Source organism: Peromyscus californicus, unplaced genomic scaffold (assembly GCF_007827085.1).
Source record: "Peromyscus californicus insignis strain IS unplaced genomic scaffold, ASM782708v3 Scaffold_6__1_contigs__length_162567912, whole genome shotgun sequence".
Lineage (NCBI taxonomy): Eukaryota > Metazoa > Chordata > Mammalia > Rodentia > Cricetidae > Peromyscus > Peromyscus californicus.
In genome coordinates, this window is record NW_026294584.1 from 146,339,814 (window position 1) to 146,358,703 (window position 18,890).

The following is an 18,890-nucleotide window of genomic DNA, read 5'->3' on the forward strand; positions in this document are numbered from 1 at the left end:
CTATCTGTGACATCTCCATCCCTCACATTCTCAACTTCTGCCCACCAGTGCATGGACTCCATAGCAAACACGTGTAATATGGAGAGTTTGAGATGAAAGGATGTTTTTGCCAAGGGCTATAGAGGTGAAAGGCCTTGAGCTGGGAACTGGGGTGTGGCTTAGCAATAGAACAATTGCTGAACATGTATGAGGCCTTGGGTTCCATTGCAAGCAAACACACACACACACACACACACACACACACACACACACACACACACACACTCTCACACTTGTCCACAACTCTAAGCCTTCTGTTTCCTCATCTGTTAAACTGAAATGAGAACCCAGCCAATTGCAGGGCTCCTGTGAGTTAGGGGCAGTGACATGTAGGAAGCACCAGCCAATTGCAGGGCTCCTGTGAGTTAGGGGCCATGACAGGTAGGAAGCACCAGCCAATTGCGGGGCTCCTGTGAGTTAGGGGCCGTGACAGGTAGGAAGCACCTTTGGACTTCAAAGGGGCAAACTGTTATGTTTGTCATTGCCATGCTGACTTACAACTTTGCAAAGAATTAGAACATAGCAGCACACTCTTCAGCACTAATCTGCCTTCCATGACTCAGAAGAGCCTTCGAGAAGTTACAAAGGTCATGATCTCAAATGTAGAGCAGTTTTGTAGGAAAACAAACATCCTGGCTGGCTGAGTTGCTTTGTGTTTAAGGTTCCAATTCAGTAGGTACACACTGGCTGTATTAAACCCTTCAGGAACTTGTTGGTCACATACATACCCTAAGCCCCATATTTTTACAGATGAAGCCATTGAGCCACAGAGAAATGAGGCAAGCGCACTTCCTAGAATCGCATGCTCATTAGCAGCAGATGTGGGAGTGGAATCCCAGCTCCTGATTCCCAGTCAGCTTTCCATCATTTATTTAAGCATAACTCAGAAAGTTGAGCATGAGCTGAGGATGTCCTGATGGGTGTGGTGGCCATCTTTGAACATGAAATTGAAGAAATCAATAGTCTGGATGTATCACTGAAGGGTGTGAGCCCATGAACTTGACTGGACCTCCTTAAGAAAGAAGGCCAGTGGGAGTCTTAGTCATTTTCTCATTCATAGCAATTCAGTTCCTCCATACAAAATTCTCACCAAGTGCTCTCTGAAATTAATTGGTGTGGTAAGACTGCTGGTCATGGTTAAATGGCTTTTGTGGCACATTGGTATTAGTATTAGTGTAATGTCTAAGAGGGTGTCTCTCACTAGTCTGTCTGTCTCCCTCTTTCTCTCTCCCTTCCTCCCTCCTTCCTAATCATTAACGGATATATTCTTTCTTTGTTGAGCCAAATTGCCAGAACTGACTATAAAACACATCCTACACATCCCTCCCTTCTCAGGCAGTCTTGGTCCCACCCACCACTGGGAGCTGGGCAAAAAGTCAGGAGCAAGTGTCAATGCTGAGCAGCCTGTGAAAACAGCACTTTCTTCCCAGACACATTGGAAGTGGCATTCCGCCTGCCCCTCCCTCCTCTTCCTAGCCATAAATCTGTCTCCCTGGGATCTGCACATTTTTTTTTTCTATCTTCAATCTGCTGATAACTTGCCTCGGCCAAGGATCTCAGCTTTGGGTGGGAGGGAGTCGATTTCCTCAGTCTTTTGGAAAGCCAGTCCTGGTTCTGAGTGTGGATGGAAAATGCCTGGGTAAGAAAACAGACTCGAATCTGAGTGCTTGGATTCAGACCTCAGCTCCACTTGTTGCTAGAACCATTCAAGCATGGGGTGAATCCCTTAAATGCATAGACCTCCTCCGTGTCTTAGTTTGCACCTCCATCTCAAATGTACAAGCATGCAGTTAAATGGACTGATATTTCTGAAATGCTTTAAACAGTGCTAGGTGCAGAGAAGTGCTTCGTAAACGACTGTTTAGTAAGTTAAATAGTCTTCATCACACCAGAGTTTCCCTCAGGTACCAGCGCTATTCCATTAGACACTTCAGCATACGGGCTTTAGGGCCCTTGAAGGGAGTGGCTTCTTTTTTCTCCATTAAAATTACAAAGCATATGCTATATCCTAGCCTTTTTATACCGCTGAATGAGAAAGGAAATGGCAGAGGGACTTGGCTTGCAACACCGCTGCATGGCGAGCCTGTCTCTGGCTCAGTGAGCTGTCCACCTTCTGCTGACGCTAATGCAAGTGCAGTGGAGCTGATCGATCTCCTGAGCGTCCTCCAGCGGGGTGCTGGCAGCGTCGGGGTCACTGTTGTTTAGCCGCCAAGTGCTCTGTAACCCGCCGTCCAGCTGTGCATGTGCCCAGAGCCTCCGTGTGGGCTCCTGGGGAGGGGGTTTCCACAGCACTGTGGCCTTGGTTGCTTCAAGGCCGAGCTGTGGGAGAGATTAATGGGAAGTGAGAAGAGAAACTGTTATTCTTACCCAGCAGTGCTGTTGGGAGTGTGTGACTCTTCTTGTATTTAGGGAAAAGATTACTCATGAGGATTTTCTTTCATAGAATATAAAGAACCTCAAATTACTGCTTGTGGCCCCCGCCCCCTTCTCACCCACCTCTCTGTTTCAGTTTGTCCTGGGTAGAACTGTCAGCATTTTATTTTCGTTCCCCTCCTATGCAGGCTTTGGTTCTGTATTTACTTTGACATCCCAACAAGCTGCCCCAGACCCATTTCCCTGCATCATCTAAAAAGCCCTCTGGCCACTAGGTGCTTTCCTGTGACCAGCCTGATGGGAACCTCCACCCATCCCCTGATGGCATTACCCTCCTCCCACTTACCAGTAACATCTGAAGTCACAAATTGGCATGCTGTTCTTGTTCCAAGTAGGCACTGTTGACAGTAGGAGGTGAAGTTGAAGGTTTTCCCAGGATAGCCTGGCTAACATTCGCACTCTACTAGGAAGAGGTGGACACTTGGATATCCATAAACCATTTTCAATAGGCATTGCTTTCTGGCCAGTCAAGAGCCAAACAACAAAACCTCAGATCCTTTAGTGGCTCTGTTTCCTTCTAAAAGTCATAAAGCAGTCACATATTACAGTAGCTACCTCATAATGCTACTCGTTTCATCCATGTGAAAAACATTGCCATAAAATTTAAAAGCCAAGAAAACACACTCAGAGTCTTGGGGTTTTGGGTTGGATTGGTGGTTTTGATTTTAGGGTAGTAGGGATTGAACTTTGGGCCTCATGCATGCTACCAGTGAACAATAACCCCAGCCCTCTTTTGACTTGAGACGAGGTCTCACTGAGTTGCCAGGTTGGTCTTGAACTCACTCTGTAGCCCAGGCAGCCATGCATAGCCTTCCGTTGCTTTCCAAGTAGCTGTGTTACCAGGCCTAGCCAACTGACTGGTTATAAGGAGTCTTCCGGGGACTTAGAAGAAACTGACGTCTATTCTTCAAAAGCATCTACTTCAGAGGAGCCTCTTAGAAGGCAGAGCCAGCAATCACAGTCAGAGCCTGGAATGTTCTCCCTGGCATCTGAGCCCTGTGTTCCCCTCTCTCAGCAGTACTTCATCATGCCCAGGGTAGGGCGAAAACTGGTTCGTTGTAGGATTGAGCTGAAGGTCACGTTTTTGAGACACACACCACATCTCTGCACAAACGCTGGTCCCTCTGAGCTCTCTTTGACTCTTGATTCTGAGACTTCGGAGGGTGAAGCCCTGCAGACCTTGTGCTGTCAGGATTCAAGTTGTGAATAATTATCAAAGACTGTTCTCCTCAACTCTCCACTCCCCCAACCCCCCCAACCCTCCCCCCCAACCCCCGCACAAGAGCCTTTGTTCATAGGACTTATAGCAACCCTTACCACATTGTAAACTACTTTCTAAAGTATTCACTAACTTATTGACCAACAAACTAGGCATATATCAATATATATTTAAAGTATATTTTCAAAAGATGTGTGTAAACAACAGTAGTGTTATATGCTTTTACAAACTTCTCCAGTGTCTAGGTTAATAGAAGATACCTGGATTCACATCTCTGTATTCAACCTGTTGTGACGGTAGCAGGTCATGTAGCTCCTAGAACATTCCATATGTGCTCATGAGAGAATAATGTTAATATTGTTCTGAAAAGAGTTTTTGCTGTATAGACACTGTGCAAGGGTCTTGGGAACCCTCTGGGTTCCCAAGGATCCCACTTTGAGAACTATTGTTCTAATCACTTGAAGGATGTATCAGAGTTTCCCATAGCAGCAAAGAGAAATAAAACTACAGACTCTCTGCCTCCCAGAGATACAACCTGAACCACCCTGTCGGTGACATCTGACCCACTTCCAGTCCATCAGCAAGACAAATAATAAAGCAAAGGACCTTCTGTGTTACTCTGGCTGTGCATTTGCCAGAGGCTAGCCTCGCTCTTCCCAGAGGCTGAGTAAATGACTCTTCCTGGAAAAAGTTTCAGGGGATGCTTCATTATTTGGCAGCTCTGTGGGGGGGGGGGGGGTCAAGACCAGCCCTGGAACACTCCCATTTCAAAGGACTCTGGGCTACAATCACATGAGCTCTGAGTCTAAGGTCTCCTGCTAAACACACTGAGATTTGTCATAATTCCAGTCCTCCTAGGGTGCCCCCAGGCCACGTTAGAGCCAATCTGACCTTAGTGCAGCCCTGGGGCAGGGCTCTAAGACCTATCATCCCTGAGACACATGGAAAGGGGGTTCCCCTCATTTTGCCTCTAAGAAAAAAGCTAATGTGACCCACACTTAAGCACTTACAAACCTGGGCCTTGGAACTCAACCCGAAGGCTCTTGAGACAGACAGTCTCAGTTCTGTTAATTATTCCAAGACCTTTCCCCCTTTTGTCCCAACTGTGTGACTGACCAGATCTTTTCTCTCTGCCTTGTGCTCTCCAACAGGCTTGCAGCCAATCTACTGGAGCAGAGATGACGTAGCCCAGTGGCTCAAGTGGGCAGAAAACGAGTTTTCCTTAAGGCCCATTGAGAGCAACACGTTCGAAATGAACGGCAAGGCGCTCCTGCTGCTGACCAAAGAGGATTTCCGCTACCGATCTCCTCATTCAGGTAAGAGTCTGGTTCTTGCATACCAGACTCAGCATGGAAAATATGGCCGGTGGTTGGTCTTTGCCATACTCATCTTGAGGCAGTAATCTCCACAGAAGATCTCATGGGAACAAACATAATGACAGCTTAAGAAAAAGAAGATCTACTGGCATTGGCCGGTGTGTGGGGAAGAGGAGGTTTCCAGATCAAAGAGACCCTTGGGTTAGAAGTAATTCACCTATAAGCAGACACAGAAACTTTAAGGGGTCTAGTGTCCCATCAAATAGTGAAGAAAAATTCCATTCTTCCTCTTTTATCTGCCTTACCCCTGATCCTAAAGACTTTAGAAGAGACGGCTAAGAGCACACATGCTGTGAACCACTCAGTTAAAAACACAGGAGACCTAGGCATGGTGGTGCACACCTGCAGTCCCACCATCCAGGGGGTTAAGGCAGGAGGGTCATGAATTCAAAGCCAGCCTGGGCTGCATTAAAAGATCCTCTATCTAAAATAACAACAGTCGAGTAAGAAAGGAAAGGGTTAGGCATTGCTGATACCTTGACAGAATCGTGTTATCCAGCCCTTGAGCTGTTAAATAGTGGCCCCATTAAATGGATCTGGGTGATTAAAATGCAGAGACATGTGTGATCACTGGACTCAGAAAGACCCAATTAATAAAGGAGAACAGACAAGTTTCACTTGGTGTTCCCTCTTATTTAGAGTTATTGCACACATAGCATTCAGGTAGAATAGATTTATGTGTCCGTTGTTTTATAGGAACAAAATCACTCAAGTCATTATCGACTTAGTTCATATTATGCTCTCTATCCCTGTTTAAAAATAAAAAGAAATTCACTCACTTTCAAGGTCCCTTTAATTCATTTAAAAAAAAATTGGCAAACCAGGCATCATGGTGTAGACCTGTAATCCTAGCACACAGAAGCCTGAGGCAGGGGGATCATGAGTAGGAGGCCAGCCTGAAATACATTTTGAGACCCTATCTCCAAGACTCGTGTGTGTGTGTGTGTGTGTGTGTGTGTGTGTGTGTGTGTGTGTGTGTGTGTGTGTGTTGGTCTTTTGGTGTGGCAGTGTGGCTTTGTAAATAATTTCTGCCCTTTCCAAACCACCAGTGTCCTTATCTTTAGAAATACACTTTGCTTACATTCTTCCAATACAGAAAAGTCCCATTTCAAAGTTGAACTGAAAGTGTTCATTATTATCTACATGCAATTCCTTGGACCAACCATCTAAATAGAAGGTGGCTCACTAGATTAAACAGCTATGTTTTAGATTTAAGTCAGAGAATCCTAGAATACAAATCACAGAGGGCAGTTGCCAGAAGTTGCAGGGCGGCTGCATGGCCTTGACTGAAGACACACGAAGTTGGCTCTTTCCTATCTTACTGTGTCTTTGAACGAGGAGTAAAAACTGTGCAGCACATGTCAGAGGGATGCTTAGGGAGGTCACTCATGGGAAGGTCATCTAAGATGTTAGCTGCCCAGCCCATGAATGAAGGTCGTGGTGGCAGCAGATGTGTGGTGCAATTGTTTGATGCTTTCTTTAATAAACCACATACACACTTACTAGTATTTCTGTTTTCTCACAAGTTTATTGCTTACCTTACTTTTTATTCTGCATTCAGCTGAAAGTAATTATCTTATAATATATGTTTTCTGATTTGTTCTTAAATACAGTATTTCTACAGACTGCCTCCCTTCTCTCAGGATCTCTGTCTTGAAGTCGTAAATAGGAAGCTAAAGGTCACTTACTTATTTTTCAGTAAAATAATATTCTTGTTTTATTATTTTAAAATTCAGATGGGGGAATCTTTTGACTTCATTTTCACCTTCCACCACATGGTACAGATATCAGCACAGATACGTGTGTGTGTTGGGAAGTGGGGAACACTTTAGAAGGTGGGGCCCAGTTGGATGAGGTAGATCACTGAAATACCTGAACTGAAATGGGTTACCTTTCCCCGTAGTAAATGAGAAGTTTGTAATTCAGTTTAGCGACCAAAATATACTAAATAGAATACTTAGGACCCAGAGCCAATCACATTCAAAACGCACACTGTCCCATCACAGTATTGGGCATTTGGGGGTCCCCTACCCCCCTGGCGTGTGACTGCACAGTTGTCACTGCGGAATTCACCGTGGAACTCCGAGGGTGAGCTGCAGGCTCCTCTCTTAACTCCTCCGCAGGCAGAAAGGACCCAGCCTCTCACACCAGGCATGCTTTTCCTTCCTTCATTTGCTCTATTTTGTAATTGGTCAAAAGGAAACCAAAATTTCTGAGTCAAAGGGAAATAGAAGAGAGAACTGTTTGCAAACTGGGGCGTGTGTTTCTTGAGATGATCATCTGCTTGTGAAGGTTGTGTGCAGAGCAAATCATCACCTGAAAAGTGCACACTTAATGATGTGAGGGTGCCACTGTCAGCCACTAACCCAGAGAAGTGAGAAGCTCAGGAGCCACGGGAGAGACTCTCAAGTAGCAGATGGCATTTAAGCAGTGGCCCTCCGGCCTCAGCCTTTTGAGCACCAGCAGCATATAATGAGAGCTTTAGAGCTAATCACAGCCTTTCACCGGCAATTCCATTCCTAAGAAAATATCCCAAGGAAATTATCCAGTAGTGGACAAAGAAAATGTCCTTAGCCAGTCTATTTATAACAGTATAAACTGGAAATACCCCAACCACCCCCAATATGAGACTAGCTGGGCAAACTCGGAAATGATCAATTTAACGGGATACTCCATAGCTCAACACCTAACTGTTCATTTCGTTTATTATTCCTTCATCACGTCATTCAGGGTCTTGCATATCCTATTCAGGATCTGAAGCAGAGGGTTGGCCAGGAACAGATGTGCTGTGTGAAGGTAGGGCAGTCTGACTGGAGTCTTGAAGCAATGGTAAATGGGGAAAGCAATTCTTGAGCCAAGGCGGGGCCAGCAGAGAGGGGGTGATCCCAAGAGTTCCCAGACTTGATGACTGATTCGATGTTAGATGAAAGAGGGCGATTAGGGGGCGATTGAAGGACTAACCCCAAATTTCTGACCTGATTGGATAACAGCATTTACTGAACTAGGGAACCCCTTCTGGTTTATAAAGATTTCTGTGTTGGACACATGGTCCATAAATCAAGAGATAAGTAAATGTGGTCCTGGTAGTCAGAAGGCATCGTGACCGGAACAGATCAGGCCAAAGACAAGCGGAGCGCAGTCGTGGGGACAGATGCAGTTGTCCGCGAGGAGCTGGTGAGGGTGCTGGGAAACCCACTATTGAGGGCTGGAGGAAGAAGAGCTGGGAGGTGGGAGGAAAGCCAGAGCAGCCATCTTGGCAGGCAGGAAGCATCCTAGGAGGGGGCAGGTGAAGATTCCTGGCAGTGAGTGCTGCCAAGGTGGGGCTCTTCCCAAGTACCACAACTGCCCTTTGATTTAACACCAGAGAGGTGACCTCAGCTAGAGCAGTTTGGGGAAGGCTTCGCTTGGAGGAAGCCAGCGTGAAGAAGTAGAGATAACAGAAGTGACAGCTCCTGGGGAGGGTTGACTGCCAGGAGAGGAAGGGAAGAGAAGAGCCACAGGAGGAGGAAGGGATTCGGGGAACCTTGAAACCGCCTGTGTACTAATGGACAGAAACCCGCAGATTTTGAGATGATTCTGCATGGAGGGGAGGGTTTTAGAGAGGCCTGACTATGAACTAGAAATTTCTGTATGGAATTATGACAACAGAAGGAAAAAGAAACTTCCACACACAAAAGTAACATAATGAAACTTATGTATGTGCTTGAATGCAGAAGTATTGAAGCTGAGAGACTGTGACATGTCAGCTCATGAAAGCCACGCCCACAAGAGATGCCGTCTAGTGAATGTGTATTCCATGAGACCAATGTTTCGTACCTGTCTCCTTTATCTTGCCAGGTCTGTGGCGTTATTCTCATCTTGCACAAAAGCACAGGCAAGTTTAGCTAAGCCGTAAACTAAGAATCAGAGAGAGGAAATAATTTGCCTGAGGACAGGTAGCTGACGACAGGGACCAGGCTTCAGACTTGGATTGACCTCCCTAGAGCCCAAATTCTGTTCCCTAAAAGAAAAGTAATTTTCAGCAGCTGCCTCCCTTCTCTGAGCTCTTGATCTTCAAACACTGACAAGACTAACGGGCAACTTGCCTTGTGTTTTCTACTTTGTCTTCTGTTTGTTTTAAACAGCCACCCCATCCCCCACTAAGGATTGGACCTAGAGCCTCACATGCTAAGCTCCAACCTTATTTACCTTTGTCCCACTTCCATACACCCTGTCCATCCCCACCCCCACCCCGCTTGCTTCCTTTTTTGACAGAGTCCTGCGGAGTTAACCAGGCAGATCTTGAATTTGCAATCCTCCACCTCAGCCTTCTGAGTAGTCAGGATTACCAGGCCTAGCTTCTGAAAGAAATTTCAGTCAGAGAGTAACATGTGGAGCTGAAGAGCTGGCTCAGTGGATGTTGTGTAAGCACGAGAGTCTGAATTCAAATCCTCAGCACTCACATAAAAAGTTGGGTATGGTTGTGTACGTCTGAGAGTCCAGCCCTGAGAGAGTGGCAGGCTTGTCCTGAGAATTCGCCGGCCACCTGACCTAGTCAAAATGGTGGATTTCCAGTTCACTGAGAGACCCTGGCCAAGACAGCAAGGCAGAGATGATGGAGGAAGACACCAAAGTCCCTTCTGGCTTCTTACGCAGTCAGGTGCATGCACCCCAGCACCGCTCCCCTCCACCCTCCCTCACACACACACACCAAGAAGGAAAAAAAGTAGAATTTAGATTTCAGAATATACCAAAAAAAAAAAAGCCGGGCAGTGGTGGCTCATGCCTTTAATCCCAGCACTCGGGAGGCAGAGCCAGGCGGATCTCTGTGAGTTCGAGGCCAGCCTGGGCTACCAAGTGAGTCCCAGGAAAGGCGCAAAGCTACACAGAGAAACCCTGTCTCGAAAAACCAAAAAAAAAAAAGATTTCAGAATAGGTTGCCTGGCTTTCAGAATGCATGTCAAAATACACATGTTGAAGCTGTTTGTGTTTCAGTGTATATGTATGACCCAGGATAATGTATCAGTGTTAGGACAGAAAGCTGGAGAGTACAAATATTTTCAGTTTCCAGCTCTCCTTCTAGGGAAGGTGTCAGTGAAGCTCCCAACATCAAGGTTAAATCTGCCTCTGTGGACATGTGTATCTCCCCAGGTCCCACCATGTCCCACCAGTCCCAGAGCCCACTTATAAAATAAACACACAGACTCTTACATTATTTAAATGCTTGGCCATTAGCTCAGGCCTATCATTGTCTAGCTCTTACTCTTATACTTAGCCCATTTCTATTAATCTTTACTTTGCCACGTGGCTCGTGGCTTACCGGTACTTTACGTCTTCCTTGTCCTGGCGGCGGCTCCAGGCAGTCTCCTGCTCCGCCTTCCTGTTCCCTCAATTCTCCTCTCTGTTAGTCCCGCCTATACTTCCTGTCTGGCTACCGGCCAGTCAGTGTTTATTTATACAGAGCGATATCCACAGCAGTATACATGTGCATACAGATAAGCAGATGAACCAGCTGTTGGCTCTGCATCCAGAGGTCTGGGTTCCAATGCCTAGTACTTCACAGGCACTAGTTGGGACCAGTTATTCCATTGCTGAGAATATGGAGATTTGCTAAGTTAGGCACACAGCTCTATGGCTCAAGCTTTGCTTTCAGTGGACAAATACACAACTTATTCCAAATACCTTCTGTATTCCAGCTTTTAGGTTAGCTTTGTTTTTATGAAGCAATGTTGAAGGTACTTTAATATAAGCTAACTCACAGGGGTTAAGAGAGATGTTTGGAAGAAAGTAAGACACCATGTGGGCTTCTCAAAGAAGAATCACAAAAAGCAAAACATACTCACGTGTGTGTAGACTCTTGAAGGGAGAGTCACCAATTTCACCTTTAAATATGGTGTCCTGGTCCAGCATGATGGCTCCGCAAGGGAAGATGCTTGCCTCCAAGTTTGGTGATCTGGGTTTGATCCTAGACACACATGGTGGAAGGAGAGAACTGACTCCCACAAGTTGTCCTCTGAATACCACGTGTGCTTTGTTGTGTGTTTCTGCACACACACACACACAATAATAGTTAAGAAAAAAATAAGTGAGTTTATCTGCACAGTTAAGGATCTGAAGAATATATCCACAGAACAGGTGGGTATTAGAGAAGCCAAAGGGCAGTGGGCACGGAGACAGGTGCAGGGCCATCTTCATTTATTTAGGAAGCTGTAGGCAAGACATGTTTTGAACACTCTAGAAGCCAAGATGAGATATAGGAATTTCAAGAAAGCCAGATTCCAACGCAACAGAACTTTTTACCAACTAGAACCATCAAAAAATGGTTTTCTTATGCCAGGGCTGGCTGCCCATCATAGACTTACTCCGCCAAGGCCATTTCTTGGCAGGGGAAGGAGATCGAGGGGACTCCTAGAGAGCAGAAGTTTGAGCCAATCTAAGACATTTCCAGAGTCTTTAAGAGCTTATAATCCAAGTTGTTGCAGATACATTGTGTTACTGAGTGTTACACACAGTGCATGTCCAATGCACTGCCTCCTCCATAGCGCTGAGCCAGCCACTTCTCTGAGCAAGCTCCTGGTTGCTGAGGAGCCATGTCTGGTCCAGCTGTACCCACATACTGGGGTCATAAAGTTAAGTTTTCCTGACAGAGCTAGGACTCAGGCTTCCGTAAGTATAAGCCATCCCCATGAACATGTGCATGGTCATCTTACTGCTCTTCAGATAAGCAGCTGGTAGAGACTGCTTGGTGCATCCCCTCCCTCTGCTTCCTTCTGTGGGAAAGCCTCTCTCTGCACAGCCCCCTCCCTACCAGCTGTTGGATGAGAAGCTAAAACATCATGAAGGCAGAGCGCGTGTCAGCCCAGTGTGGCAGGATGAGGAACTGGGAGAGAGAGGCCTTGGTTCACCTTCTTTGCCCTTTTCTCAAAGGGGAATATAGAACTCAGACCTTCCTCCTCAGGTCTCCATGTGAGACCTGACTGTCCTTGCCCACTTGGATGATCTCAGTAATCAGGATGGCAGTGTGATTGATAGTGGAGCTGGTGCCCGCAGTAGCCAGTGCCAAGGAACTCTTACTGTTCAGCCTCTGCTCGTCTCTTTATGGGGATCACCTCAAAGAACCCTCAGGACCCTACAGGGTTACTGGAGTCTAGATGAGGAAACCCAGGCCTAAGGCAATGAAAGGACATGTTTAAGGAGGTTCAGATTCCACGGCATCAGCTAGCTGTTCTGCTGTAGAGAAACGTAATTCCAGGGACCAGTAAGATGGTTCATCGGATAAGTGTGTTTCCCATGCAGGCCTGGTGACCTGAGTTTGACCCCTAGAACCCAAGTGGAGGTGGAAGGACAGACCTACTCTACAAGGTTGCCCTCTGACCTCCACACCTGCTGTGTGACATTCAACACATGAACATACACACGCAATAACAGTAAATAAGGTGGTTTTTGTTGTTGTTGTTTTAAGAAGCAAGAACTCAGAAAAGAAAGTGGCCTCCTACTCCTGGCCCTTGTTTTAGGTCTCCTCACCAACTTGAGGAGGTGTGGGCATACCAGCTCTGTTCCAGGTCCTTCTCTACATTACTGTCATTGAACCTTTATGATATCAGAGCAAGGGAGGCAGGTGCGACAGTGTGCATTTTGCAGAGACACCCAGGGACTCGCTCAAGGTGACCTGGTACCCAGGCTGGCTAAGGCTGCAGACTCTGCCCCTCGCTGAGGGAATAGCACTGAACACCCTTCACAGACACTAAATTTATATTTCCTGGCCTCCCCTTCCAAAATGGATACACTAATTGCAGACTTTTTTTTTAATAGTAATCATCAAGAACACATTTCTTTAATGTTTGCGTTTTCTATTCTGCATAATGCCAAAATAAAACATCGATCAAATCCACAAGCTCAAACCCAGTATGGCCATATAAATTAGGAAGGGTTAGGAAGACATTACACTAAACGGAAAGAAAAAAGTGTTGATTAGGGACTTATTTTTGTATGAGATTAAAATGTGAATCGTTAAAATAGGACTATATTTTGGGTTCTGCGTTCCCTTCTCGTCAGAGCCATAGCAATGGCTCCTGGATTGGAGCACTGAAATCCTTCCCAGCTCTGAAACCTGGTACCCAGTACAGGTTCTACTTTCCCACAGCATTTCCAAAAGGGTGGTCAGAGCTCCTTTGTATACGCCTGCCTGTCCTATCTTAAGAAAATCCCCTCCAGACTGGTGTCTTAGTCTTCATTTAATCCTAATTGTAAGTGGCAGCAGTTAGCTGCACCACCAGTAACCAAAATTCAAAGATGGGGGATAGAATGAGTAGCATGGAGCTAGGGAAGTTCCTTGGTGCATGGGGGGGTGGATACTTGGGAAAGAGTAGCCACCTACAGAACTTGATTTGGTACAGGGGGTGGTAGTAGATACGTTTGCACTCGTGGAGTATTTTTGCAGTTCATGCTCAGTTTGGAAGAAAAAATAGCAATATCTACAGCCCAAAATGCACAGTTAAATTAAGTTGTTAATTAAAGTGTCTTTAAAAATGGCTAAGATCAGAGACAAAGGCCCATTGTTTGGTACAATTGTTGACTGCATGTCTCTGTATAAGGTAGAGTGTGGGGGGGACAGTGAGGCCTGTGGTGTTTTTAAAAATTAATCCCCCATCCTTACAGAGTTCCAAAGCACCCCCCTGCATTGTGAACTTGGATCAAAGCCAGAGAGGGGTAGAACCAGTTCGTGATAGGATTTTTTTTTTTAACTAATGACCTACTCAGTAGACACTTCAAATACCAAGTGTACAGCACCCACCATTCTCTCCAAGCACTGACTTGTCCGAGGTAATTTTGTGGAGCTTGTATGACCTTGGAGTGATGCCTAGATGTATTTTTAAAGAAGAGATGACCCCATACTGTCCCAGTTCTTTATAGAGAGTGGCCACTTCTGACCAACACCAAACGAGAAACTTGTTTCTTAACACCCCCAACCCCAGCCTGGGCACCGAGTGAGAGAGATGTATTCTTCCCCCTACGAGAAGCTTTTGTTGTTGTTGTATGAGATTGGATCCTGCTGTGTAGCCCAGGCTGGCTCAGCCTCCTACCACAACATGTAGCTGCTAGGAGAAATTTCTATCAAGAATCTGTGAGCCGTTTTGCACATTTAAAATGTAGCTACCGAAGGATGTCATTTTCTTTGAATAATTCTGAAGTGCAAGCAGAGAGAGATGTTAAAAGGGTATTTTTACAAAAATAGGAAGACGTTGAGACAGTTTAAATTTCCCCTGGCTCTGGGATCATCCTCTAATGGGCTCTCATCACCAAGCAGCAGTTCAGTACAGTGTCATTTCAGTAGCCTAAAACGTCAGTACCGTGGGGGCATCTTCAAAATCTAATGTAGTTCTGGACCCTTTGCCTGTACCAAACTGATCCATGAGTCCCCCTCTGGAGGGTCTATAGTGTTATCCCATCTGTTGTTTAGATGTTTTTATTTAGACTGGGTATGTTTGACATTAAACAATATATTGTTGAGAGGGGCGTGGGCAAGGAAGGTGGCTCATTGGGTGGAAGGATGTGTCTCACAAGCCTGACATCTTGCTTGAGTTTCATTCCAGGGACACACGTAAAGTAGAAGGAAAACCCGACTTCACAAAGTTGCCCTCTGACCCACGCACACATACACACATACGCATACACACATTTTGTCTTCGGTGCTTTGCCTGAGTGTATGTGTGTGCAGTACATGTGTGCATAGTGGCCACAGAAGTCAAAAGAGGATGCCAGATCTCCTGGAACTGGAGTTACAGGAGGTTGTGAGCCACCATGTGGATGCTAGGAACAGAACCCGGGTCCTCTCTCTACAAGAGCAACAAGTGCTCTTAACCACTGATCCATCTCTCCAGTCTGAAAACTTTTTTTAGTATATTACTCTTTTTTACGTTTACTTTTTGTTGTTGTTGTTGTTGTTGTTGTTTGAGACAGGGTAGCCCAGGCTGTCCTCAGGATGGCCTGGACCACCTGCAGCTCTTGCCTCTACCTCCCAAGTCCTGGGATCAAACATGTGCACCACAATGACCTGCTCTTGTTTTTAGCATTTAGAAACAACTTTGTAGAGATCTGACAAACCTACAAGAACTATATAAAGTATATAATTTGATCAGTTTGAAGATAACTATATATCTATGATATCATCACCATAATAAATGTAATGTCCATATCCACCACCTCAAATTTTCTCTTATCATCTTTATTATTATTATTATTAGTTTAGTTACAAGAACATTTTCCCCAACATCTTTCCACTTAGCAAACTGTAAGTGTACCATGCAGCATCGGTTACTTGACAGCACCCTCTGCTGGCCTCTTCAGGACCCACATATACATGGCGCAGACACATACACATAAATCAAACTAAATCGTATAATAATAATCTTTAAAAACCACACAACCCTGATAGGTTATGCCTCGTCCCTGTCATGGGTCAACAATCTATTCTGTTAATTAACATTATTTCCTTCCTCTGTGGCTGTCACAGCTCCGCAGCTCCTTCTGTAGCTATTAACTAAAGCATCCCATCTCTGTATTTCTCGTTCCATTTTCCCTCCAGGCGATGTGCTCTATGAACTCCTTCAGCATATTCTGAAGCAGAGGAAACCTCGAATTCTCTTCTCGCCATTCTTCCACCCTGGGAACTCTATCCACACGAAGCCAGAGGTCCTACTGCATCAGAACCATGAAGAAGGTACTGGAAGACACTTCTCTTTGCTTGCCTGCACTTTAGACACACTAAGGGGTTGAATAGTTAACTGATAAGCTGTTCTTACTGCTGTAAATTCATTCTTCATTCAGGAAGCATGGATTGAGTGCCTACAGTGTGCATACACTGGGGGAGTTGCCTGGATGAGTAAGGCATAATCCCATTAGCTCTCACTAATGTAAACACTGATTACAATAATATACACAGGGGTGTAGCATGAGGGGAGATGACTCCCGGGTACAGCAAGCAAGTTCACCTTTATAAAAGGAGGAGTCTGGAGGAGTCCTTGATGGTTCTGGTAAACAGCAAGAACATTCCAGTTAGGTAGGGCAAGGCCTTGGAATAAGAGAGCAGTAAGATGACTTGATTGGCGAGCCCATTCATCATAAACATTTTCAAATATATAATCCATATAGAATAAAATCCATATAGAATTAAAAAAAAGCTGTGTAAGCCATTTATCACCCTGCTTCAGCAATGATAAACATTTTCCACTATAGAACTAATCTACGGAGGTTAGCCCGGAACCAGAGTGTGGAGAACTGAGATTCTGTGGCTGTGGAGAGAAGTAACAGCAAATTGTTCATTGAAGATGTTTGAGGAAGGTGTTCATAAAGGCTGAGGGAAGTTGGTGTTGGGTGGGGCTTTCTCCATCATGCATCAAAGACTATTGGCTGGAGTGAGCTCAATGTGGAGACTCCTGTCATAGTTGCTGTTATTTGTGGGACCCACACAGCCAGAAAAGCATTAGTAGATAGCTCAAGACCATGAAGTATAGGGTCCTGGTCAAGCAGGTGTTGGGTGTAGGGCTATAAAATGTGACTTTGTGCACAATGCCACTGAACAGCGAGCGGGTTGTGTGTTAGCGTTTGAGCAGAATCACATTTCCCAGGGCCATCAAGCCATCCCTCCCTCCCAGTCCAGCAGGCAGCCAGTATGCAGATACTGTGAACACCACAGTAGGGACTTTTCTTTAAAAGTCACTTTCAAGATCCTATTCCTTAGGAAATTTTGTTGACTAGTGAATCATTCCCAAACACGGGACTGCTACTTTTCTTTTGCAGTCAGACAGTTAAAAACTTGCAGTTGGTATTCTCTTAATTAGCACTTTACAAAAAAGAGCCTGACTCCAGGTGGGGGAGGGGGGCTTGTCTCTCAGCAGGTTCTCTCCAGCGTATGAGATGGAGAATAATGCCAGCATTTCTGGCATGCTCCTGCTTCCATCCTCTCCTCTCCTCCAGTAACCCAGGCTAAATTTAGCAACTGTCCCTTCCCCTCAATTCGGATTTGATGTTCCTCTGCTCTTCTGGCCTTTCTCATTTCCGGTTTGCATAATAACCAGGAGCCACTCCAGAGAAGAGGAGGTGGGCTCACTGAAGCTTGACCGTAAGACGGGCATTGTGTTATCAGCCTGGCTCTTCAGACACACAGCGTATGGGATGGGGTCCCCCTCTTTCTTTCTCTTGCTAGTTAAAATTATTTATTTTTCATTTGGAATTTCTGTCCCCATTTTCTTCTCAAATGTGGTTGAAGGCACGTGGTTCCTTCCTACTTGCTCAGAAGTAGGTGTATGTGTGTGTGTGGTGGTGGTGTTGTTATTGTTATGTGCAGGGGCTAATCTTTCCTAGAGAAAGCTGGCTGACTCTGAAACTTACCCTCAAACCAAGTAAGTGGAGGTGTGTCACATCATGCACCCTGATGAGCTGTGCATGCATGCACTGTGATGTCAGTGGTGAACTCAACCACTAAGAGAACAGAGCTAATGAGGCCAAGGTCAAGGGCTTCATAACCCTGCAGATCATGTAGATACACTTCAGAACCAGCTCTTAAAAGTACCAAGGGCATCCACAGAGACCATTCCTTGATGCTATTGGTCAGGAAGCAAGATCTGAGGGGCTCTTCCCTCCCCCATTGTCTGTTCGGACACCCTGCCAGTCTTAGATGGACAAGCGACACCATCTGTAACCAGGTGGTGTCAACGGAAGGAGCCGTGTGAGACACAGGTGTGACAGGAAGAAGCTACCTCCTGTTTCATACTTTCAGAATAGTGGCTTGCCCTCCCCACCTCCAGCCTCTTTCATTCCTTCTCAAAAAAAGAAAAGAAAAAAACCAAACCAAGTTCAGCACACAGTGTCTCAAGAATTAAAACAGTGCTATTTGTGAAGGCAGTAGATCAGCTAATGGCAGATGAGGATACATCAATATATGCTAAAATATGGAGAGATCTGGCCCAAAAGAAAAATTTCTGTAAGATGAAATTACACACACCAAATTTTAAACAGAGTTAAGGATACACAGAATTATATTGGCCCAAGACTACTTATGTTTGCTACTGACTTGGCTTGAGTGTGTGTTTGTAGGTAAAAGCTGAGTATTACTTACCAAAATGTTTGGAATCAGAAGTGGTTTGCATTTCAGGTTTTATAATATTTACAGAAATATATGATATCTCAGGATGGGACCCAAGGCTATCCATGAAATTCATTTGTTTTGTATATACCTTATACCCATGGTTTAAAGATGATTTTTATGGGATTTTTAAAGTTTTAATTTTCTACAAATTACCAACATGCCTATGTTTTGAATGTGACCAGCCACCCATGGTCAGGTGTGGGATTTGACACATGTGACATCATGTGGACTTTGAGGTTTCAGACCTTAGAGCGCTTCAGAGCTCAGGTCTTGGGTTAGAGATGCTCGGTGTGTGTATATGAATGGCAGGCCAGAAAGAGGCGAGGCGCTCGCTCAGTGTCTGCTTCAACAAGAACCCCCCTGCGGCTAAGCATCCTGACACTGAGAGTGCAGAGACACAAGCACAAGGCTGCCTTCACCCTGTGACCTCCCTTCACCCCAGCCACCTGCTGAGCCACTTCAGATACCGATCATTTCACAATGGGAATTGATATCACAGAACAAACAAACGCATCTCATTTGATCTATCCATGGCTTCCCCACAAGTGTCCCCTGGGGGTCCTTTACACTGAAGCCTCACCTTCCCCTCTGTATGGCAGCGCCAGCTGTGAGGAGCCTGGAATTGGCTTAGGGCGTCCCCTCCTGCTCTGGACAGGGTGGTGGCCACACAGAGGCAAACAGTCTCCACAACACACCT

The 18,890-nt window shown here is 45.5% G+C and overlaps 1 protein-coding gene across 1 annotated transcript in view; it reads left to right on the forward strand.

Moving 5' to 3' along the window:
- Etv6 (ETS variant transcription factor 6) overlaps positions 1-18,890 on the forward strand; it is a 245,338-nt gene that overhangs the window by 188,838 nt on the left and 37,610 nt on the right. The window contains 2 exon segments of the mRNA XM_052720472.1: positions 4,843-5,007; positions 15,632-15,766. Of these exon segments, the coding sequence (XP_052576432.1) occupies positions 4,843-5,007; positions 15,632-15,766 (300 nt within the window).